General features: G+C 43.6%; 1 protein-coding gene across 3 annotated transcripts in view; it reads left to right on the forward strand.

The window, feature by feature from the left end:
• Positions 1–24,981, forward strand: part of dmtf1 (cyclin D binding myb-like transcription factor 1) — an 81,639-nt gene that overhangs the window by 21,612 nt on the left and 35,046 nt on the right. Inside the window, exons 3-8 of one of the 3 annotated variants that reach the window (XM_052034263.1) lie at positions 838–969; positions 2,486–2,641; positions 10,824–10,941; positions 20,931–21,007; positions 22,862–23,019; positions 23,111–23,143. In XM_052034263.1, coding sequence (XP_051890223.1) covers positions 2,567–2,641; positions 10,824–10,941; positions 20,931–21,007; positions 22,862–23,019; positions 23,111–23,143 — 461 coding nt within the window. In that variant the 5' untranslated portion in view covers positions 838–969; positions 2,486–2,566. The remainder of the gene's footprint in view (positions 1–837; positions 970–2,485; positions 2,642–10,823; positions 10,942–20,930; positions 21,008–22,861; positions 23,020–23,110; positions 23,144–24,981) is intronic. The other 2 variants (XM_052034262.1, XM_052034264.1) reach the window with 2 other exon arrangements.

Consider the following 24,981-nt stretch of genomic DNA (forward strand, 5'->3'; position numbering starts at 1 on the left):
TTGCTTAAGAGTCTAAAGTCTTGGAGGAAGTTTGTTAACATGGATCGAAAATCGGCTGTCACATAGAAAACATAGAGTTGGAATAAACGGGTCCATTTCAGGCTGGTTTGGTGTAACCAGTGAGTTCCTCTGGGATCAGTTTTTGGCCCTTAATCGTTTACTATTTACATTAATGACCTGGAGGAGGAAATGAAAGGTAAAATTTCCAAGTTTGTCAATGATATGAAAACAGGTGGAAGGGCAGATTGTGATGAGAACATTGTGACTGCATCAGGATGTAGATAGATTGAGGATTGGGTGAAAACCTGGCAAATGGAGTTTAATGTGGGGAGCTGTGAAGTCATGGACTTCGGTAAGAGGAATCTAAATCCTCACCTCAATGGGAGAGGCTGCAAATGAGTGAAGTTCAGGTCGATCTAGGTGTTCTAGTGCATGAATCACAAAAGGTTAGGAGGCAGGTCCAACAGGTAGTTTAGAAGGCAAGCTGCATCTCGATGACTGATACCCTCAGTTTAGTTGTCATGTCACTTTATGTTTTTCTTGTGAATTCTGCTTATCTGATGCTGTGTGCCTGTGATGCTGCTGCAAGTAAGTTTTTCATTGCACCTGTGCACAACATGGACTTGTGCACATGACAAGATTGGGACATATTTCATTTGGTTAATTCAGAGATGATGCTGAAGAAAATTCTGTCCAACATGCTGGTAACACACTGCCTATCCTAATATTCTAATACTTCTTTGCTAATCATGCATGATAAAAGATTTATCTGAAATGTATTACAAAATAACTTTCTTTTCATCCACTATGAAGCATTTTATTGTGTATCAAATTCAGATTTAGAATCTGAAGATAATCAAGAACCTCTACACAAAAGGCTTTGTTTGTCAGCCGAAGATGACGCTAGTCTTGAATCCACGGGTATTGCTGGCCCATTTGCAGCAGTACAGTCCGTTGTTACTCTCCCAAGTAAGAATTTCATCCTCTGGTTTAGTCGAGTTAGTTCATTTAATTATTTATACAATATCAGTTTGACTCTGGAGCTGGTAACAGTACAAGACTAAATTGTTGAAATTGGGAATTAGTTATGCGGAATAACCTGCCCAGATACTTTTAGTGTGTGCTACACTCCAATCTACTGGTTTACTTCCAATAACATTTACTTCAAAACTCTAGATTATGCTGAAGCTGGTTGTGATTGAAGGTTGATTATCAATGAACAATTTTGTGAAAGACCATTTCTTTAACAAGCTGTTCCATTTGTAGACAGCAAGGAAAATAATCTTAAATTAGTTAACCAGAGATCAAAATTACGGCAGGATAATTACATAGGCAAAGTGGGTGAGGATGCCTCTATTTACATTAATAGTTATAAGAAAAATTATTTAGAACGATTTCTGAGGAATTGTATTTATAACATATAACAGTACAGCGCAGAACAGGCCCTTTCAGCCCACAGTGTGTGCTGACATAGCTATTCCCTCCTACCTACAGAATACCCATATCCCTCCATTTTCCTCTCATTCATGTGCCCATCCAAGCCCCCAATGAAATTGCCTCCACCACCCTATCGGGCAACTCGTTCCAGGGATCCACCACTCTTTCAGTAAAAAACGTACCCCTCACGTCTGTTCTGGATCTACCCCCTCTTACCTTAAATGCATGCCCTCTGGTATTGGATCGCTCAATAATGGGAACAAGATATTGCTTGTCCACCCTATCTATGCCCCTCATCATTTTATACACTTCCAACAGATCACCCCTCAGCCTCCACCGCTCCAGAGAAAAGAGCCCAAGTTTGTCCAGCCTCTCCTGATAGCACATGCCCTCTAATCCAGGCAACATCCTAGTAAACCTCCTCTGCACCTTCTCTAAAGCCTCGACATCCTTCCTATAGTGAGGTGACCAGAATTGCATGCAATACTCTAAATGCAGCCTAACCAGAGTTCTATAGAGATGAATCATAACTTCTTGACTCCTATACTCAATACCTTGATTGATAAATGCAAACATTCCATAAGCCTTCTTAACCACCCTATCTACCTGTGTAGCCACTTTCAATGAGCCATGGACTTGCACCCCAAGGTCTCTCTGCTATTCAACACTGTTAAGGGTCTTGCCTTTAAGAGTGCACTGCCTCTTGACATTAGTCCTACCATTTGTAGCATGTCCAATTATAAATTAACATAAATATGATTAACTTGTAGATCTCTGACCACAGAATCTGCCGGTTACTTTAGTTTAGTCTGAGCACCTCAGTTTTACATTGAAATCATCTCTCCTTCCCCACTGTCCTCTAATTTTATTCCTGTTTACAGGACTATCCTAAGGTTTTGCAATGGCCTTTGGCTGCATCAGTAACTACACTGGGAAATTTCCATAGGCCATTCAGTTAAAGCATTCTCATTAGAGCAACAGGGATTTATTAATCACAGCATTCTGTTTTTTAAGTTTACAGAATTTTCATGTTTTCCAATTCCTTTAGGTTCTTTGTTAGAATATTCTGACTTCCGTGTAATTTCTATCGTTGACAGTCTCAGACAATGATCAAAGTTTTGAGGTAACCATGACCGGAGAGGCAGCTTCGGAGCTGTCTCATGCAACTGAAATTGAGGATGCTGAAACTATTACTCAGATACAGGTAAGACTTCCTTCAAAGGATTTCCTCTTGTTCTAGGAAATTTCTCCTGATATGGAGGAATGTGAGATAGAGGGATATGTGGGAGGAAAGGGTTAGATAGTGTGAGGGTGGTTTGATGGACGGCACAACGTGGTGGGCCGAAGGGCCTGTTTTGAGCTGTATGGTTCTATGGTAGGCTGGTATGAGAGGCTGGAATTACATTGAAGTGTTTGGTATCACCTGTTCAAAGTTATAAATGTGGTATCATAGTGGTAATGTAATTGCACAAGGAATGCAGACAGCTTTACCCTTGTATTCAAGTCCTCTTGCAATATAGACCAGTGTACCATTTGCCTTTCGAATTGATTTGCAGACAGCAATCTGTTAATGACCAGTTAATCAGTTTTAGTGATATTGACAGACACATGAATGTTGGTCCAAGGACACGAGGGAGAACTCTGCTCTTCCTCAAAATAAGGTCAAGGGATGTGTTATTGTCCACCTGGGAAAACAGACAGCTCCTCACCTTAACACTTCATCTAAAAGATAGCACCATCGCTGTGCACCGCTCCCTCGGTACTGCACTAAAGCAAGCTCTTGATTTAGAGGCTCCTGCCTCTGAAGTAGAACTGAAACCCAGTCCCTCTGAATCAGGGCTTGAGGGTGTTACACAATGAGCCACAGCTCGCGCTGCAAGGAATGGACAACAGCAGAACATCACTGAAGATCAACCAGAATCCCTGTGGCTCAGGATAAGTCCTGAGGTTGAGTCAGAAAGGAACCACCAGGTGTGGAGCCTTCCCCCTCCGACACAGGGAGCAGCACCCGTGGGAGCTGGCTGAATCAGTGAGTTTAGCCACAAGCACAGCCTGACATCATCCCTTCCTTGTCTCAGAGCCATGCCCTCTTCATCAAATAGTTTCTCTTGTTCACTCACTCCCTCTGGGATAAATGAGCAAAAGTGCTGACCAGGACAGTGTGCAGTGGTGAAGGAATAACGTATTGGTTTATTATTGCCAAGTGTACCGCGGTACAGTGAAAAACTTGTCTTGCATACTGTTCATACAGGTCAATTCATTACACAGTGCAGTTACATTGAGTTAGTACACAGTGCATTGAGGTAGTACAGGTAAAAGCAATAACAGAGTACAGAGTAAAGTGCCACAGCTACAGAGGAAGTGCAGTGATGGAACCGTGAAGTATTTGTGTAAGTGACCTGATAGAAGTTTATCAAATTATGAGTGGCATAGAAAGGGTAGACAGAATCATTTCCCCAGGGTAGAAATGTCAAATACTAGAGGAGATGCATTTAAGGTGAGAGGGGGAAAGTTTAAAGGAGATGTGCATGGCAAGTGTTTTTACACATAGAGTGGTGGGTGCCTGGAATATGCTGCCAAGGGTAGTGGTGGAAGCAGATACGATAGTGGTGTTTATAGAAACATAGAAAACCTACAGCACAATTCAGGCCCTTCGGCCCACAAAGATGTGCCGAACATGTCCCTACCTTAGAAATTACTAGGCTTACCCATAGCCCTCTATTTTACTCAGCTCCATGTACCTATCCAACAGTCTCTTAAAAGACCCTATCATATCCGCCTCCACCACCATTGCCGGCAGCCCATTCCACACACTCACCACTCTCTGAGTAAAAAACTTACCCCTGACATCTCCTCTGTACCTACTCCCCAGCACCTTAAACCTATGTCCTCTTGTGGCCACCATTTCAGCCCTGGGAAAAAGCCTCTGACTCTCCACTTGATCAATACCTCTCATCATCTTATATACCTCTATCAGGTGCCCCCTCATCCTCCGTCGCTCCAGGGAGAAAAGGCCGAGTTCCCTCAACCTGTGAAGACATGCTCCCCAATCCAGGCAGCATCCTTGTAAATCTCCTCTGCACCTTTTCTATGGCTTCCACATCCTTCCTGTAGTGAGGCGACCAGAACTGAGCACAGTACGCCAAGTGGGGTCTGACCAGGGTCCTATATAGCTGCAACATTACCTCTCGGCTCCTAAATTCAATTCCACGATTGATGAAGGACAATACACCATATGCCTTCTTAACCACAGAATCAACCTGCGCCGCTGCTTTGAGCGTCCTATGGACTCAGACCCCAAGGTCCCTCTGATCCTCCACACTGCCAAGAGTCCTACCATTAATACTATACTCTGCCATATGAAGCTGTTAGATGGACACATGAATATGCAGGGGATGGAGGGATATGGATCATGTGCAGGCAGAAGAGATTTTAATTTGGCATCATGTTCGGTACAGAGATTATGTGCTGAAGGGCATGTTCCTGTGCTGTACTTTTCCGTGTTCTAAGTGTGTTCTGTTGAACAGCTGTCTTGTTGTGTTACATGCTGCTAGTTACAACCGCAAATAGGTTTATCAAATATCATTTCCCTTTCATAAATCAACATTAATTCTGCCCAATCTTGTCATTATTTTGCAAGTGCCCCATTCCCATTTCCTCTCCCACTGATTTTAGGGTAATTGACCTCTAGTTCCCTCCTTTTTACTCTCCCTCCTACTTTGAAGGATATGGGGAATGTTGATAGGAGAATAAGCAGGAATGAGACTGATGGGAATGCTCTGAGATCTGGCATGGGACGGAATGGGACTGATGGGAATGCTCTGAGATCTGGCGTGGGACGGAATGGGACTGATGGGAATGCTCTGAGATCTGGCGTGGGACGGAATGGGACTGATGGGAATGCTCTGAGATCTGGCGTGGGACGGAATGGGACTGATGGGAATGCTCTGAGATCTGGCGTGGGACGGAATGGGACTGATGGGAATGCTCTGAGATCTGGCGTGGGACGGAATGGGACTGATGGGAATGCTCTGAGATCTGGCGTGGGACGGAATGGGACTGATGGGAATGCTCTGAGATCTGGCGTGGGACGGAATGGGACTGATGGGAATGCTCTGAGATCTGGTGTGGGCTCGATGTCATCTGAAGATTAATATTTGCAGCTTCCATTCTGTGGGAACTGTTCTGGAATCTGTGGAATTTTGGAAGCTAACAATGTATCCCTTACCTCAAATATCTTTCAAACATGGGGTACACCTCCTGGGGGTCTTTGGCTTCAGTACTTATTTTTAACAAATGCTTATTTCTTTTGGTTTCTTGTTCTTTCCAGACCTGCTCTCCACTACTTCCTGGGCGTTCCCTTATCCCCAGTGCAATTTCTCTGGTCCTAGTCTGTCAGGGACCCACATTAACATATCCAGTTATTATCATTTTTATATGTCAGTAGGAGATTTTACAGTTCATTTCAATGTTTCTCACTAGATTACTCTATTGTTCTAATTTTCCTTTCCTTATCAATGTCTTTGTTCTCATTTACTGAATTCTGATGTTTTCCCAAACCTCTGAGATTTTTAGCAATGTTATTAGCCCTTTATTTTCCTGTAATACCATTTTGAACTTCCCTTGTTAATCATAGTTGAATCACTATTTTCCTTTAGTTTTTATATTATAATGGGATATATATTTGCTGTAACCTATGTATTTTTTTAACGTTATCATTTGCTTGCCACTTAGTGTAGTTTCCCAATCAACCATAGTCATTTCATGCCTCATACCTTCATAAGTTTCTTTATTTATATTAAAATCCTGGTTTCAGATTGAACTATATCACCTTCAGTCTTAATATCAACTTCTATAACATTAAATACATTGGTAACTTGGTTTATTATTGGCACATGTACCAAGGTAAGCGGAAAAACTGCATGCCACCCAGACCGACCATTCCATTACAACAATGCATTGAGGTAATTCTTAGAGTCATAGAATTTAGATCTAAAAGAGTAGAACAATTATAGTAGAAGTAATGAGTAGATCTGCAGCGGGCAGCTTGCAGAGTCTCCACGCTTTGGTGCCATCTTGCTTTGTCACCATTGTTTTTATAATCACCCTTCCCTAAAAGCCCCTAAGTACAAGATGTTAATGAACCCTTTCTCACTGTATAATACCAGATTTGATGTAGCCTAGTCCCTAGCTGGTTCTGCTCTAGAAAACCACCTCATGTACACCCCATGAATTCACTCTCTAAGATGCTACTGCTGTTTGGAGTTTCCAAGTCTATATATAGATTAAAACACACATAATTATTGTGTTTAAGAGTTAACGTGAACTTTAGGACAAACATTTAACAACTGCAGTTAATTAAATAAGTCTCAAGTGTTGTAAAAAACCCATCTGGGCACGAATACCCTCCAGGGAATTAAAACTGATTCCTTTATCTGCTCTTATCTATACATGATTCGAGGCCATAGGCAATGTGCTTGAAACAACCTAGCAAACTCTTCAAGGCAATAAATGCCAGTCCTTCTAGCAATACTGCATGAAAAAAATGATTAAGAGTTTGCAAGAGCTTTGGGACAAAAATCAAACAATTTTTATTTATGACTAAATTTAATACAAACTTCTTAATTTAATTTGTGATACGACAAGAGATTAAAAAATACCAGTGAATTTGTGATAGAAATGTTACAGATTGAATGTAAACCTCTAAAATGGAAGTGAACCATTATAGTTCACAAGTTCTGTATCAGTTAATTTCATTTGTTAACTTTTTAAAAATATACTTTTGCTAAACTAGAGCAGAATTTAATTTTTCAGTTATCTTTTGGGAACCTTTTGAAATGAATCTTCACTATTTCACTGGATCCTCCACAACGTTTGTGGGGAGCTTTGCCTGTGATGAAAGATAAAAAGTAATTGATAATTTTAAAAGAACTTAATTTTTCTTGCACAATGTAGAAGCACAATATAATAACTGTGAATCTACCAAGTCTATGTCCTCAGTGTGCTCCTCTACAACAGTGGGGCCTGGATAATGTATGCAAGGCATGAGAAAATGCTGAATAGTTTCCATCTTTGCTCTCTCACATTTCCAAGGCAGAGCAAGGTTATTGCCCTAGGGCTCTTGGAGTGTGCTTAAACCCTTCAGCATGTATTCATCACTCAACTAAGGAAGTTAGCATAGGTTTGGTCCCATTCCCAAGGACATTCTGTACAGTGAACTGCCCACTGTGTCATAATCTGCTGGGCATGCCTCCACTCTAAGTATAACTGTAAGCAGTGTATTGAAGATGATGGGCATTGACACCAACAACTGGGACCTCTGGAAGCCGAGTGTCCGGTAGGGCATGAGAAGAAGCGAGGGGAAAGCTCAGCAGCTGAGAAGAAGCCCAGAGAAAACCAAGACCAGTAGATCTCTCACGTCCTCAGCCTATGCCCTTCACCTGCGGAGACTGTGTGAGGGACGGCCGCCCACAATGGGTCATGAGTCAGACCACGGTCAACACCGAGAAGATCACTGAAGTAGTTTGGATGGATGAAAGGTTTATTTACAAAGGCTGTATAAAAAGAATAGCAGTTTAATGTTGGAATGCACAAATGGAGAGGTGCTCAGGACAATTTTTACCTTGAGCAATAAACAATCTGCTGGAGGAACTTTTTCACCTTGACTTTGGTAGTAATCAGGTAGAGTGTATCACTGGTCAGTCTTATACAGCTTGTTTCATCCCCAGTAGGTTGAAACCAAGGTGGGTTCTAATATGGTGCTGTGATTTGCTTCATTTAATTACTGCCCAGCAGTGAAAGGGAGAAGTCTCATCCTCCTGGGGAAGTGATAGAAGAGGTTACAGGCCATTGAATTAAAGGTGTTAGATGTTCTTTGACCAATACTCCCTGGTATTTTGGAAACAATGACCAAGTTGCGGAAGTTATTTGTGCACAATTCTGATTACAGAGCAATGTTTGTGGAGGCTTTCTTTAAAGCTCTCTTCTCTTCTCACAGATCATTAGATATCCATGTCTTGAAAGACAATTAAAAAATGAAAAGAATTATCTTTAAACAAGTCATTTCATACTCTCTTTCCTCGCGCTTTTTATTTGGTTACTCGATACTTTGAATTCTCTTGGTTCTGGGTCTGTAGATTCAAACCCCACTTCCATGATTTGAGGGCATAATTTCACAAGTTAATTGATGCCAAGAAACTACAAGAGAGCAGTGGAGTTGCCTTAAAGTCCTGACACACATTTATCCCTCAGCCAACATGGCCTAAATCAGATGGCCAGTTGTCTCCAACGGTGCATGTATTGCCTGTTGTAGTTCCCTGCATTAGGGTAACTTGGTGTTGCGGATGGCAAGGAAGATTGTCGGAGGCTGCAGCAGGATACTGATCTGATGGAAAGTTAGGCAGAGCATTAGCAGATGGAATTTAATCCTGCCAGGTGCAAGGTGATACATCTTGGGAAGTCGAATAAGAATAGGCCATATTGGTAAATTGATTTATTACTGTCACATGTACCAGGGTAATGGTTTGACTATCTACTTGAGACCTGGATTAAGAAAAAACTATATTTTTAAACATATTTAATGAAAGGTCATTGAGTGTTGTGTGGTAACAGGTTAGAGCAACACATTCACAGTTCCTTAGTTCCAGCAAGAGGCCAGAGGTAAATTGGTTTATTATTGTCACATGTACCGAGGTACAGTGAAAAACTTTGTTTTACATGCCATCCATACAGATCATTTTGTTTCATCACTGCATTGGGTAGTGAAAGTGGAAAAACAACAACAGAATGCAGAATACAGTTACAGAGAGAGTGCAGTGCCGGCAGACAATAAGGTGCAAGGTCATGACAAAGTAGATTGTGAGGTCAAGAGTCCATCTTATTGAACTAGGGGACTGTTCAATAGTCTTATAAATAAATGGTTAGGGCGCTGAGGAATATTGATGATCAGAGGGACATTGAGTTCATGTCCTTAGTTCCCTGAAAGTGGCAACACTAGTAGACAGTGGCGAGGAAGGTGTATGGCATGGCTTGGGGCATAGAATAAAAAGTTGGATGTTATGTTGCAACAGCTTCTTCCCCTCCACCATCAGATTTTTGAACAGTCCATGAACACTACTTTGTTACTCTCTTTTTGCACCATATTATTTTGTAATTTATAGTAATTTTGTCTTGCACTGCACTGCAGACGCAAAACAACACATTTCATGACATACAGGTCAGTGATAATAAACCTGATTCTGACTTTACACTGGTTAGACCACAATTGGAGTACTGTGTGCAGTTCTGGAGAGAGTGCAGCGGAGATTCACCAGGGTGTTGCCTGGATTGGAGGGCTTTCGTTATGGGCGGAGATTGGACAGGCTGGGCTTCTTTTCCCTGGAGCGAAGGGGGCTGAGGGGTGACTTGATAGAGGTACATAAAATTATAAGAGGCATAGATAGGGTAAATAGAAATTTAAAATAACTGCAGTTGCTGGAAATCTAAACGTAAAGGCAGAAAATGCTGGGAATACTCCACCAGGTCAGACTGCATCTGTGGGGAGAGAAAGAAGAGCAAAACGACCTGAAACACTAACTCTGTCTCTCTCCCCACAGATGTGGCCTGACCTGCTGAGTATTCCCAGCATTTTCTGCTTTTAGATAGAATCTTTCTCCCCGTGGTAGGGTTACAAAAACAGGAGGGCATAGGTTTTAAGGTGAGAGGAAGGAGTTTTAAAGGGGATCTGAGGGGTAAGTTTTTCACACAGGGAGCGGTTGATCTCTGGACCGTGCTGCCAGGGGAGGCGGTGGAGTCACACAGTGAGTGTGATTTAGCAGCATTTAGACAGACACTTACATAGGCAAGGCACAGAAGGATATGATAGATAGATAGATAGATAGATAGATAGATAGATAGATAGATAGATAGATAGATAGATAGATATCTTTATTAGTCACATGTACGTCGAAACGCACAGTGAAATGCATCTTTTGCGTAGAGTGTTCTGGGGGCAGCCCGCAAGTGTCGCCACGCTTCCGGTGCCAACATAGCACGCCCACAACTTCCTAACCCGTCTGTCTTTGGAATGTGGGAGGAAACCGGAGCACCCGGAGGAAACCCACACAGACACGGGGAGAACATACAAACTCCTTACAGATAGTGGCCGGATTTTAACCTGGGTCGCTGGCGCTATAAAGTGTTACGCTAACCGCTACACTACCGTGCCTGCCCTAATGCAGACCTAATGCGGGCAAATGAATTAGCGTAGATGGGGGATAAAATGTTGGCATGGACATAATGGGCTGAAGGGCTGTTTCTGTGCTGTACAGCTCTATGAGACTGTTCTTTGAAGTATTTTCTTTGACTGAAGTATTTTGGAAGGCTCTTCATTTCTTGTTTATTCATAGATCTTACACAATGAAGATCAAATGGAGGGGATTTCACCCCAAAACAGTGAGGACCTTGATCCTGTCAGTCAAGCCTGGTTTACAACAAAGGAAGATAAGGACACACTACAGAACAAAGGTAGGGAGACTGTGCTTTTCCTGAAAATTGCACATTTATGTGATGATTATCCTTGGGGGGGTTGGGGGGTGGGAACTAAATGCAGTTCTGCATATATAGCAACTGAAGTGGAAAAAAATTATTGTGAAGTGATAAAATGGTTAACCATTCATAACGTCCGCTCAAGGTACTTTCATCCAGTTCAAGCGACTTGTGGTGTGAATGACAATGTAATGTAACCAAGGGCCTCTCCTTAAAGTACAGAACCAGTTATTTATAAATGTGTCACCAATCATACTTTTTATTAACATATACAATGGGATTGTGAATTTTCAATATTTTTCTCATTTGATAAGAATATTTGCCAGAAAAATCAAAACCAATAACTCTGACATCGCAATGTGGGAAAAAATGAACAGTTTGGAACAATTATTCTGTTCCTTCATTATGGAATCTTGCACCAAACTGATGGAGGTAAAGCTTTGCTTGAATCTAGTTCTTAGACAAGCCCTTGGGGTGCAGGAGAATGAGTTTCCACTCCTGTCCTGTAGGTTCTAAGTTGGCAGACGGAACCCATGTAGGACTTGAAGACATGGCTACAAGTGAGGAGGGGGTGCCTGACAGGCAGGGCGGATGGGTAGGTTGGGAGGTGGTATGCTCCTTCTGGTGTTTGTTCCTGGCCTCTGTGTACTGCTGAGGAAGAGACTTGAGATTCTCAAAACTAACTCAAAAGGTTCTCTATTTTGAGTGGCTAGTGATTCCCTGAGTCAGTGGGGATTGTGCACTTTTTCAAGGTGGCTATGCAAACATCCTTGAACCTTTTCTTCTGTCTAGCTGGCAACCTCTTGGAATATTTATATTTACTTATTAGTCACACGTACATCGAAATACACAGTGAAATACGCCTTTTTGCATTACTAAGAATGTGCTGGGGGCAGCCCGCAAGTGTCGCCACGCTTCTGGCGCCAACATAGCACGCCCACAACTCCTAACCCGTACATCTTTGGAACGTGGAAGGAAACCGGAGCACCCGGAGGAAACCCACGCAGACACGGGGAGAACGTACAAACTCCTTACAGACAGCGGCCGGAATTGAACCCGAGTCGCTGGCGCTGTAACAGCGTTACGCTAACCGCTGTGCTAATGTCTGTTTCAGGAGGCTGGTGTTGGGGGTACCATCAGAGCCATCTGTGTGTAACTAGGTGCTCGTTGGGAATGTTGGCCTGGCAGAAGTCACTGACAGTGGTTTGCTTCTCCTGCCAGTAGATTTGGAGGATCTTGAGGGCATAGTTAGTGGCATCACTCCAGTGCTTTGAGGTACCTGGTTCCAGTACTGTCTCTCTGAAGCATACAGGAGGGCAGAGATCACTGCTGCCCAGTAAACCATGTTCCGGGTTTGAGACCTTAATCTTCAAACACTCTGTTCCTCATGCAGCAGTGGTCCACGTCTTCCAGAGTGGTGTTGTCTACCTTTATTGTCACAGGGTGGAGGCGGATTGAGAAAGACCTTAGATTGAAATGTTAATTATTAGGCTTGTTCTCTAATAAGCTTCAGTGAACAAATCAATAATGACTCCAAGTGTGGCCTCCAAACAGCAGCGCCACAACTGAGGTTGCAGGCACAGTAGTGTAGCGGTTAGCATAACGCTTTACAGCACCAGTGAACCAGGTTCAATTCCGGCCACTGTCTGTAAGGAGTTTGTACGTTCTCCCCGCGTCTGTGTGGGTTTCCTCCGGGTGCTCCGGTTTTCTTCCACATTCCAAAGACATACGGGTTAGGAAGTTGTGGGCATGCTATGTTGGTGCCGGAAGCGTGGCGACACTTGCGGGCTGCCCCCAGAAGACTCTACGCAAAAGATGCATTTCACTCTGTGTTTCAACGTACATGTGAGTAATAAAGATACCTTATCTCATTGTATGGTTCTGAAGAGGAGGCAACGTAAGTTGAGTAACTTTCCCTGTTCAAAAGATTAGCTCCATCTCAGTGGGAAGCTTGCTGGAGGTGAGGGGCAGGATTGCAGAGAGAAAGATTAAGCAAAGTATTGTGGCATAAAAAGTTAATCTGTTTGCCTAAAAAGAAAAATAAATCTGTTTACAAATTGAATTTACTGAACCAGCACACCAAACAGTACAGAAACATATAAAAGTTCCATGAAATTGTCAAAGTTGTGCAGTGCAAAATGATTAATTTCTCATAATATTCTGCAATCGTGATTTGCTTCTTGCAGATGGACACTTATCCACAGAATTCGTCTAGCTCCCCAGTTTGTTAAACAAAAGGAAAAAGGACCATTCAGTAGATGAGTTAGAAAGGTAGAGGTTTGCTGGTAGGATTGGGGATCGAAGACAGGAGGCCAGGGAGCAGGTTCAGAATGAAAACTGAAAAGGATGCACAGAAAATGGTGTGAAAGGTCAGGGGGAGAGGAAGTTTGAACATGGATGGAGTGATATCTTCTACTTAAGGAGGCCACTTGGCCCATGTTGGCTGCCAGGGGAGCAGTTTCATTCCTCACCTCCTTATTTAGATTAGTTTATTGTCACATTCACCAGGGTGCAGTGAAATTCCTTGCTCACATGAAGCTCACAGTGTACATGGTAATAATAAATACAGTGACCTACTCCTGCAGCTTATTCATTCTCACACATTCCCATCAACTTCCCTTTGATAATTTAGCCACTTAACCTACATTAAGGTTAATTACAGTGGCCAATTAACCTACTAACAAGTCTTTGGGATATAGGAGGAAACTGGAGCACCCAGGAGAAACCCACATGGTCATGGAGAGAACATGCTAACTCCACAAAGACACAACTGGGGTCAGGATTGAACCCAGGTGCCTGTAGTTGTGAGACAGCAGTGTTAACCACTGTGTCAGCATACTGCCCTGTGGATGAGGTAGTGTGCAACACAGAATAGTTTAGAAAAATTGAGTGTCAAAAGGTAGGAGCAGGGCTTGTGATCTTGTGGATGTGGAGGAGTCTTGGAGGTTTGAAGCTCAGTACAGGAGTTGAACTTGAGTGGGCATGAGGGAATAGGGACGGGAGCCAGGGCTATGACGGGAGAGTTTTATTCTTCTGCTGGAGAACAAGGAATTGTACCTGTATCAGTGTCGATTCCGTGACCGTCAGCCTTGCTGCAATATTCCGAGGAAGACAAATATTTGTGGAATCAAGAGTGGAGCTATTTAGTTAATGAACACAAAATGCTGGAGGGACTCAGGGGGTCAGGCAGCATCTATGGAGAAATGACATTTCGGGCCGAGACCCTTCATCAGGACTGGAAAGGAAGAGGGCAAAAGCTGTTTAGTTAAGCTGAGTATTATTTGTTGACGAGGTTGTTGCCATTGTTTTCATGAAGAAATGTGCAAAAGGGAGGCCAGGAATGGAACTTGGAAAAGCTTTGTGCAACCCCAAGATCTCTAAACTGAGGGAGGGAGGAGATGGAGAAGTGGGTGGGTATAATTATACAAGAAATCTTTTTAATCACTATTAGTGTAGAACGGGTGACAGTAAAAGCACATCTCTCTGAACTAGGGTGCAAGAATAACATTTTCTAATTGGTAAGAATGTAAGAGAAAGCTTCAGAGGTCTGGATATAGAAATCTGAAAAGGGAATTGGGCTCAGACAAGATACAATGGTACAGATGTTGTGGTCAGCAGCGAGCAGACTGCCACAGACCTCAATTACAATCTCCTGGTCCTGGCTGGAGCAACTCTCCCTCTGGGACCTCCAGGAGAAAGCTGGTGGTATTCTCACTGTGATGCCAAGAAAGCCTTGCATGGACCATCCAAAAAAGGAGCAAGAGTAGGCATGAACAAGTTGAGCCGAAGGGTCTGATTCTGTATATTGTCCAAGAATCTACTTGCTAAATGGTGAGAAATTGGGTGGTGTTGATCAGAAGCAGGTTCATTATCACTGACATATGACGTGAAATTTGTTGTTTTGCGGCAGCAGTACAGTGCAAAGACATGAAATTAGTATAAATCACAAAAATAAATTTTTGTTAAGCCAAAGGAATAACAAGGTAGTGTTCATGGATGTTCTGAAATCTGATGGCGGAGGGGAAGAAGCTGTTCCTGAATCATTGAGTGTGGGTCTTCTGGCTGCATATCTAATGAAGGATGTGCTGGCATTGGAGGATGTGCCAGAGGAGGTTTATGAGAATGATCCTCGGTATGAAAGGGTTAACGTATGAGGAGCCTTTGATAGCTCTAGGCCTGTATTCACTGGAGATCAGAAGGATGAGGGAGAATCTCATTGAAACCTACCAAATATAGAAAGGCCTGGATAGAGTGGACGTGGAGGGGATGTTTCCAGTGCAACACACAAAATGCTGGAGGAACTCAGCAGGTCGGGCAGCACCTGTGGAGGGAGATAAACAGTCGACATTTTGGGTCGAGACCCTTCATCAGGACTGGAAAGGGAGAGGGCAGAAGCCAGAATAAAAAGGTCGGGGGAGGGGGAGCTGGCAGGTGACAGGGAGGAGCACGAGCTGGCAGGTGACAGGTGAGTCCAGGTGAGAGGGTGGAGGAGGTAAGGAGCTGAGAGGTGATAGATAGAAGAGGCAAAAGGGTGAAGAAGAAGGAATCTTGTAGGAGAGGAATAAAGCCATGGAATAAAGGAACGGAGGTGGGGAACAGATGGGCAGATCATGAGGGTGGGGGAGGGGAAAGAGAAGAGGTGAGGGGGGCCACACGAATGAGGGAAAACAGAGGGGAGGGGTGACCAAAAGTTAGGGAAATCTATATCAAGGTCATCAGGTTGGAGACTACCAAGACAGAATATGAGGTGTTGTTCCTCCAACCTGGGTCTGGCCTCAACGTGGCAGTCGAGGAGACTGTGGATAGACATGTCAGTTTGGGAGTGGGATGTGGAATTGAAATAGCTGGCCACCAGGAGATCCTTGCTTTTTGGAGGACGGGAGTGAAGGTGCTCGACAAAGTGGTCACCCAATCTGCGTCGGGTCTCACTGATGTAGAGGAGGCCGCACCGGGAGCACTGGATGCAATAAATGACAGCCTCGGACTCACAGGTGAAGCACTGCCTCACCTGGAAGGACTGTCTAGGGCCCTCAATGGTGGTGAGGGAGGAGGTGTAGGGGACAGGTGTAGCACTTGGCGTGGTTGCAGGGTTAAGTGCTGGGAGGGTGATCAATGGGGAGGAACAAGTGGACGTGGGAGTCGCAGATATAGCGATCCTTCCAGAAAGTGGGGTGGGGTGGGTGGGTGGGAGAAGATGTGCCTGGTGATGGAATCCCATTGGAGGTGGTGGAAGTTGCGGAGAATGATGTGTTGGATACGAGGTCTCATGGGGTGGTAGGTGAGGACAAGGGGAACCCTGTCCCTTTCTAGTAGTGGGAGAGTCTAGGACCAGAGGACAGCCTCAGAATAGAAGCTGTCCCTTTAGAACTGAGATGAGGAGGAATTTCTTTAGCCAGATGGTGGTGAATCTGTGGAATTCACTGCCACAGACGGCTGTGGAGGCCAAGTCATTGGGTATATTTAAAGCGGAGGTTGATAAGTTCTTGATTAGTAAGGGCATCAAAGGTTATAGGGAGAAGGCAGGAGAATGGGGTTGAGAGAGAAAAATAAATCAGCCATGATCGAAAGACGGAGCAGACTTGATGGGCCGAATGGCCTAATTCTACTCCCATGTCATGGTGTTATGGCTCCTGTACCTCCTCCCTGATGGCAGTAATGAGAAGAGGGCATGTCCTGGATGATAAGAGTCCTTAGTGATGGATGCTCCTTTCTTGAGGCACCGCCTCTTGAAGATGTCCTCGATGGTGGGGAGAGTTGTGCCCGTGATGGAGCTGGCTGAGTCTACAACCCTCTGCAGCCTCTTGCGATCCTGTGCATTGGAGCCTCCATACCAGGCGGTGATGCAACCAATCAGAATGCTCTATAGAAATTTGTAAGAGCCTTTGGTGAAGGCCAACTTACACGTGCAATGAACAAAAAAGATGTTTGCCTTTATTACGAGAGAATCTAAATATAGGAATTTGGAAATCACATTGCAATTGTATGGTGACTTGGTGACATCACAGCTGGAATTTTGTATGTAGCTTTGGTCTCCTTACTGAGGAAAGGATGTAGTTGCTGTACAGTGAGCACTAGATTGGTCCTTGGGATGATGGGTTTTCAGTATGAGGAGAGACGGAGTAAACTGGGACTGTATTCCCTACAGTTTAGACAAAGGAACCGAGATCTCATTGAAACATCAAAAAAAATCTCAAAGGGCTTCACAGGTTAGATGCAAGGACAGTGTTTCCCCTGGCTGAGAGTCTAGGACCATGGGACGCTGTTTGCGAATAAGGGTTAGGCTTTCTAGACTAGGATGAGAAAACTTTCTTCACTCAGAAGATGGTGAACCTTTGGAATTCTCTGTCTTGGAGGGCTGAGGGGGATATCTTTCACCCAGAAAGGCAAGTACCTAAAATACACCCCCTGAGAGAGTGGTGGAAACAGAGTCACTCACAGCACTTAAGAAATGTCGAGGTGAGCACTTGAATTGCCTAGGCATAGAAGACTGTGGACCAAGTGGTGAAGTATGGGATTAATATGGATGGGTTCCCACTGGCCTGTTTCTTTGCTATATGAGTCTATGACTCGGTCATTGTTTTCATTGAAAACAGAAATTGATAGATTTCTGGGAATCAAAGGATGTGGGGACAGAGCTGGTAAATGACCCTGAGGTAGAAAATCAATCATGGTCTTGATGAATGGTGGATCAGGCTTGAAGGGCTATTCCTGTTCCTGGTTCGTATATTCTAATGTTTCCAGTTACCCAAGCCAATATGTTACCTTCTACACCATAAGCATTTATTTTCTCCAATAACTTTTGATGCAACACCTTAACAAGTGCCTTCTGGAACTAAGTTTAACACATCAACTTGTTCCCCTGTGTCCACAGCACGTTATTTCTTCAAAGATCTCCAATAAGTTGGTCAAATATAATTTACCTTTTACAAAGCCTTGTTGACTTTGCCTGATTAACTTGAGTTTCTCCAAGTGCCCTTCTATAGTGTCCAGCTTTCTGTCTCCCCTCCTTTTTGAATAAGGAAATTATATTGCAACTTTCCAATCCAATAGAACCTTCCCCACATCTTGGGAATTTTGCAAAATTAAAACCAACACATAAACTATCTCACTGACCATTTCCTTTAAGACTCTGGGTTGAATTCTATCAGGACCCAGGGACTTGTCAGCCCACAGCCCTGATAATTTACTCAGTCCCATTCTCCCGCTGATTGTAATTTTCCTGAGTTCCTGCCTCCCTTCCAATTCCCAACTTGCAGCCATCTGGAATCTTGCTTGTAATCAGGATCAGGTTTATTGTCACTGACTTGTATGACATGAAATGTGTTGTTTTGCGGCAGCACTACAGTGCAAAAACATAAAATTACTATAAATTACAAAAATGAGTAAGTAGTGCAAAAAAAGGATTAATGAGGTAGTGTTCATGGAACATTCATAAATCTGATGGCGGAGGGGAAGAAGCTGTTCCTGAAATGTTGAGTGTGCGTTTTCAGGTTCCTGTACCTCCTTCCCCATGGTAGTAATGAGAAGAGGGCATGTCCCGGGTGGTGAGGATGGTTAGTGATGGATGCCGCCTTCTTGAGGTGCCACCTTCTTGAGGCACTACCTCTTGAAGATGTCCTCGATGGTGGGGAGGTTGTGCCCGTGATGGAGCTATTATCTATAGTGAAGACTGATGAAAAATACCTGTTTCAATCATCTACTTTCTCCTCACTTTCCGTCAGTAATTCCCCAGATTGATTTTCTGCAGAACTATTACCTACATTGTTAACTTTTTCCTATTTAAATATTTATAGAAACTTATTATCTGCTTTGACATTTCTGAGTAATATTCTCTCGTACTTTTAAAGTTTCCTTTCTTATCAATATTTTCATTTCTTTAATATATTCTGTCGAATCTTCACCGGCTCATTGCTGCACAGGAAGAGGCCATTTGGCCCACCAAGTCTATGTCAGCTCCTAGGAAGCAATGCCATTAATCATACTGTCTCCCCCCCCTTACCTCCTTGTGCCCCATAACTTATTCTCCCCCACACATACCCATCAAATGCCCAAAGGCTAATTTTGCCATTAACCTACACTGAGGGGTCATTTACAGCAGCCAATATACCGACCAGCATGTCTTTGGGATGTAGGCAGATACGGGAGCACCCGGTGGGAACTCATGGAGAGAACATTCGGATTTTGTACAGTCTCTGGAGGTTTCTCTGGACAGCTCCCACAGACTGTTTCTGGCAGCATCAACCAACTGTAGTGTCATCAAGTTGCCACAAACGTACTTCCAAAAGTTGACGGCATGCTAATCTGTGTCCCTAACAACCAGAACTTCAAAAGGCTGAGTATGTCAAAGACTATAAAACTTCGATTAGCTGTTTAAAATTTTTCTCAAATCTTCAATCATTAAAATAGTACTTCAAAAGACACACAAAACCTTTAAAACACTTAAATTAACAAGCACTCAAGTACCTAACAGTCATTCCCCCCATTTAACCCAGTGGGTGAATGACTCCCTGCGCTTCCTGCCACCTGGCGTGGGATCCACAAAGGTATTCCCATCGTAAATGGTGAGGAGTAACCCCCAAAGTCCAACTCCAATGCAGTGGCAATAACTGCAGGCGAATTGAAACCTCGTGTTGCATGTAATGTAACGACAGCAAAGCTGACAGTTTCACCATCATTGTTCTGCAAAGTCTTGGCTGAGGGATCAGCCTAATGGAATGTTAGCCTTTTATTTCAGGGCTGGTGAAATGTAAGGGGATGAAGTTGTTCTGTAACTGTATCCAACTGTGGTTAGATCACACCTTGCAGAGTCACAGACCTGAAGTACTGTGTGCAGGGTTCTGGTTATCAGGAAAGCTATCAGCTTGGAGGCAGTGAGATTAGGAGCAACAGGATTTAAGTGTCAGTGGAAGGTATTCCCTTGAGTTTAGAAGATTAAAGATGATTCTTTATTCATTCACAGGATGTGGTAGTAGGTTTATACAGTGAGAGTTCCAAAGATTGGTGTTGGTTTATTATTGTCACATGTACCGAGATACAGTGAGAAGCTTTTGTCTGCATGCCATCCAGACAGATCATGCTATATATTATGACATCAGGTGGTAAAAACAGAATGCAGAATAGATGAGTGTGTAAACAGAGGCACTACACAATTCATAAAATCTTTAATTTTTTTTCAAAAGACTTTGAGTGTATCCAAAGGCACACGTCACGACTCATTTGAGATGCTGTAATTAGGCAAGCACTTTAAGTGAGCTGTTTTCCTTAGTGGATTCCCTCTCCTCTTAGAGTAAACGAATTTCTGCAAACGATGGAAATCCGAAAGAACATCAAAATATGCTGTGAATACTCTGCGTAAGTGGGCAGAGAGACAATTAGTGCCTCTGGTCAAGGACCTGCTTTCTGGCATCTGTCAAGTTACTCCTGAGCTACTTGCTCAGATACCATTACTGTATCCAAGTAGTTTACTCTTGCCTCATTCCATGGCCACCCCGGTCATTCTCTCTTCTCCCCTCTCCCATCAAGCAGAAGATACAAAAGCCTGAAAGCACGTACCACCAGGCTCAAGGACAGCTTCTATCCCGCTGTTATAAGACTATTGAACAGTTCCCTAGTACGATGAGGTGGACTCTTGACTTCACACTCTACCTTGTTATGACCTTGCACCTTATTGTCTGCCTGCACTGCACTTTCTCTGTAACTGTAACATTTTATTCTGCATTCTGTTATTGTTTTCCCTTGTACTACCTTAATGCACTGATGTGATGAAATGATCTGTATGGATGGCATGCAAAACAAAGTTTCTCACTGTAGCTCAGTACATGTGACAATAATAAACCAATTTACCAACTTACTCTGGCCTCTCACTGGAGCTGAGGAACTGTGAATGTGAAGCTCTAACCTGTTACCACACAACACTCAATGACTTTTCATTAAATATTTTTTGAAAAATATATTTTTTTAAAATCCAGGTCACAAGTGGAAGCAGGGGATGTGGTCGAAGGAAGAAATAGACGTTTTAATGAGCAATATTGAAAACTACCTACAGGTGAGATAGTTAAAATGATGGAGATATGAGAGACCACAGATGCTGGAATATGGAACTACAAACAATCTGCTGGAGGAACTCAGTGGGTCAGGCAGCATCTGTGAGAGGAAGGGGAGTAGAGACATGAGACTGCAGGTGCTCAGTCCTGATGCAGGGTTTCAACCCGAAACGTCGACAATACCTTCCCCCACAGCCCTCTTCCCCCCCCCCAACGGATGCTGCTCAACCTAAACAATATTTGTTGCTTTGGTTAAGATTGATAATGTCCTTAACTGAGGTCATGGGTTTTATATTTTACCTAAGGTTATGTAGGATATACAGCAGAGAAGTGGACCATTTGACCCAGATAGTCCACGTCAGAATGCACACTCCACTTGAGCCTCCTCCCCTCATTCCTCAGTTAAACCATCAGTGTGGTCCACTGTTCCATTCTCCTTCATCCTGATGCTGGGTCTTGACCTGAAACGTCAACAATTCCTTTGCCTCTACAGATGCTGCTCGACCCGCTGAGTTCCTCCAGAAGTTTTTCTTTGCTCCAGATTCCAGCATCTGCAGTTTCTTGCATTTCCTTTATGACTTGTCCATCCTTCTCTGAAGTGCATCTGTATCATTCTCAACAATTCCCTCTGGCAGCAAGTTCCATCTTCTCACTGCTCTTTGGTTAAAGATGTTTCTCTTGACTTTCCTATTGTACTTCTTGGCGCCCGGTTCTGCTCTTCCCCACCAGAGGAGACATTCTCTCAATGTCCACTCTATTGAATCCTTTCATAATCTTCGCTCACCACTTGGCTTTTTCCCATGAATCCTTTCAGTTCAATCTCCCACTTCATCTTCCTCTCATCTGGTCTTCCTCCACCCTCCACCCCCCCATCCTTGGATTCCTGCCAAAACTTTACCCAGTGCCTCATACCTGTCCACTTCCAAAATCTGCTGTGAACATCCCAGAATTTAAAGCTCTTTGACTAAATCCAGAGCTATTCTCCAAATGGACCATTGAGGCACCATCTTTATAGATAGTGTGGTCTTTGCTATCTAGTTTCCCACTGGATTTTCCATGTTCTTCTTGTACCACCTCGTCCTTTTCCAGTCCTGTCACTGAGATAGCTTCGTTTCTTTCCTTCCTCTGCACTGAAGAACTGGTCACCATTAATAATTTCACTGATCTTCACTGTCTTCATTAAATCATTCTTCCACACACCTTGGCCTCTAATTCCATCTTCATCCCAGTCATTGTCCTCTTTTGAAACAAGCTGGTTACAGCTTCAGAGCTCCATTTCGCTCTCGCATTGGCTTTTGAGCGTTTTCTCCATCACAGGGACTACTTACTCCAGCTCTGCAACAATCCTCGTGTGGCCTTGCTACAGCCCACCTGTTGTTGAAACACAATTCGTGCTTTATTCAGTCCACTCTTGACTCAGAGCTTCTTCCTGGATGCTAGTGTTCCTCTCTCAGTAAACCTCATCTAATCAAAACCACTGCCCATATCTTCCATCCCTCCCTCTCTCCTCTTCACCAATCTCATCCTGACATTAGTTCCCTCCCTTAAAGCTTCCAGTTTAAAACTCATCCACAGTGGACTCACCACTCCCTGATGTCAGTCCTGCACCTCACAAAACTCTCCTCTTCCAAATTCCTGAACATAACCAGCCAGAACCTCCACTCATTTCCTGCACCTCTTCTCCCCACTGTTCCCCTTGAACATCCTTCTAACATTAGAAGCACAAGGTGAACACGATTGGTCCTGCAAAGGAAAGTTGCCAGTGTATAACACATGAATATCATTGCTTCTGAACAATGCAATGTATTAATATCCCAAAGTAATTTTTTGTTCCTGCTTTGCTTGACTTTCTATAGATCCATGGGCTAAGTGATGCTACAGAAGTCATATTTGAGATGTCTAAAGATGAAAGGAAAGATTTCTACCGAACCATAGCAAGGGGTCTTAACCGCCCATTGTTTGCAGTTTACAGAAGGGTGCTTCGAATGTATGACAACAGAAACCATGTGGGAAAGTAGGAAATATATTCTGATATCATTTTGAAAAATTGAAATAATTTCGATTGATTAAATTGCTTAACAATTTTGAATTCTTCTTGTTATCAGGTACACTCCACAAGAAATTGAAAAGCTCAAAGAGTAGGTATTTTGTTGTTGTTTTATTATTTTGAATCATTTTATCTTTTCACCTTTCTGTCTGTAACTTCTTGTCACCAAAGACCTTTATAGCCTTTGCTGTTGTTAATATCTGATCAGACAATTTTTTCACCCAGCTGCACTCTATCAGCCATTCAGGTAACTCTCTTCCACCGGTTGCTTTATGGAGGAGTAGGGTACCTTAGTGGTTCAGTGACTGGGCTGGTAGATCACAGCACTGAAGATCCAAAGCAGAGGTGCTCAAATTACGGTGGCCTGTCTTTATTCTTAAGCTGGTGCACACCTGTGGAGACTCCAATTTTCCACCCCATGCAGGCCTGAGACTGTTCATGTAATTAAATGAAGCCCTGGTGAGACCACATCTGGAATATTGTGTACTGGTCTGACCTTCCTAACCAGGGAAAGATCTACTTGCAATAGAGAGAGTGCCGCAAAGGTTCACCAGGTTGCTTGCTGGGATGGGGTGTTTGTTAGATGAGGAGAGGTTGATCAGACTGGCTCTGTACTCTCTGAGAGGTGATCTGTTTAAAACATACAGAGTTGTTCCTGCATTTGAGGGGATGCGGGATGATGTTGGGGTGTCCAGAACCAGGGGTCACAGCAGTGAGGAATTGGTCTCTGAAAGATTAAGCAGATTACTCTGTGCAGTTCTGGTCGCCCCATTACAGGAAGGGTGTGGAGGCTTTGGAGAGGGTGCAGAAGAGGTTCACCAGGATGCTGCCTGGATTAGAGGGCGTGAGCTATAAGGAGAGGTTGGACAAACTTGGGTTGTTTTCTCTGGAGCGTCGGAGGCTGAGGGAAGACCTGATAGAAGTTTATAAAATTATGAGAGGCGTAGATAGGGTAGATGGTCAGAGTCTTTTTCGTAGGGTAGAAATGTCAAATATTAGAGAGCATAGCTTTAAGATGAGAGGGGTAAAGTTTAAAAGATGTGTGGGGTAAGTTTTCTTTTACACACAGAGTGGTGGGTGCCTGGAACACACTGCCAGGGGTGGTGGTGGAAGCAGATACAATAGTGGTGTTTATGAAGATGTTAGATAGACAAATGAATGTGCAGGAAATGGAGGGATGTGGGTCATGTGCAGGCAGAAGTAGCTATTAAGAAGCAATTAGACCAGCATGTGAACAGGCAGGGAATAGAGGGGTATAGACCATGTGCAGGTAGATAGTTTTAGTTTGATTTGGCGTCGTGTTTGGCACAGACATCATGGGCCAAAGGCCTGTTCCTGTGCTGTACTGTTCTATGTTCACACTGAGCTCTATACTGGCTAGAGTTTTGTAGATTGAGATGTACACATTTTTTAACAGGGTAGATGTGGAGTTAATGCTTCCCCTGCCTGGGATGTCTGGAATCAGGAGTGATAGTTCCAGAATAAGGGGTCAACCACTTGGGACAGAGATGAGAAGAAATTTCTTCACCCAGAGGATGGTGACTTTAGAATTCCCTACCCAAGCGGCCTGTAGAGCCTCAGTCGCTGCGGATAATCAAGATGCAGGTTGATAGATTTTTGGATATTAAGAGAATTAAAGAACGTGGGGTTAGTGCAGGAACGTAGGGCTGAGGTAGGAGATCAGCTGTGATCTTGTTGAATGGTGGAGCAGGCACGAGGGGACAAATGGCCCACTCCTTTCTTCCACAATCTCCGAAAGATAAGATTATACAGCACAGAAATATGCCCTTCGGCCCATCGTGTCCATGCCAGCCTTTTTGCCCATCTGCACTGATTCTGGAAGAGATGTTGGGGAGCGATTTATGCAGGGGGAGAGTCATTAAAAGAAGAGGTTTGTGTCTGGGAGGTGGGGTCGGAGACAGGATGGTG

This window comes from Pristis pectinata, chromosome 19, assembly GCF_009764475.1.
Source record: "Pristis pectinata isolate sPriPec2 chromosome 19, sPriPec2.1.pri, whole genome shotgun sequence".
NCBI classification, from domain to species: domain Eukaryota; kingdom Metazoa; phylum Chordata; class Chondrichthyes; order Rhinopristiformes; family Pristidae; genus Pristis; species Pristis pectinata.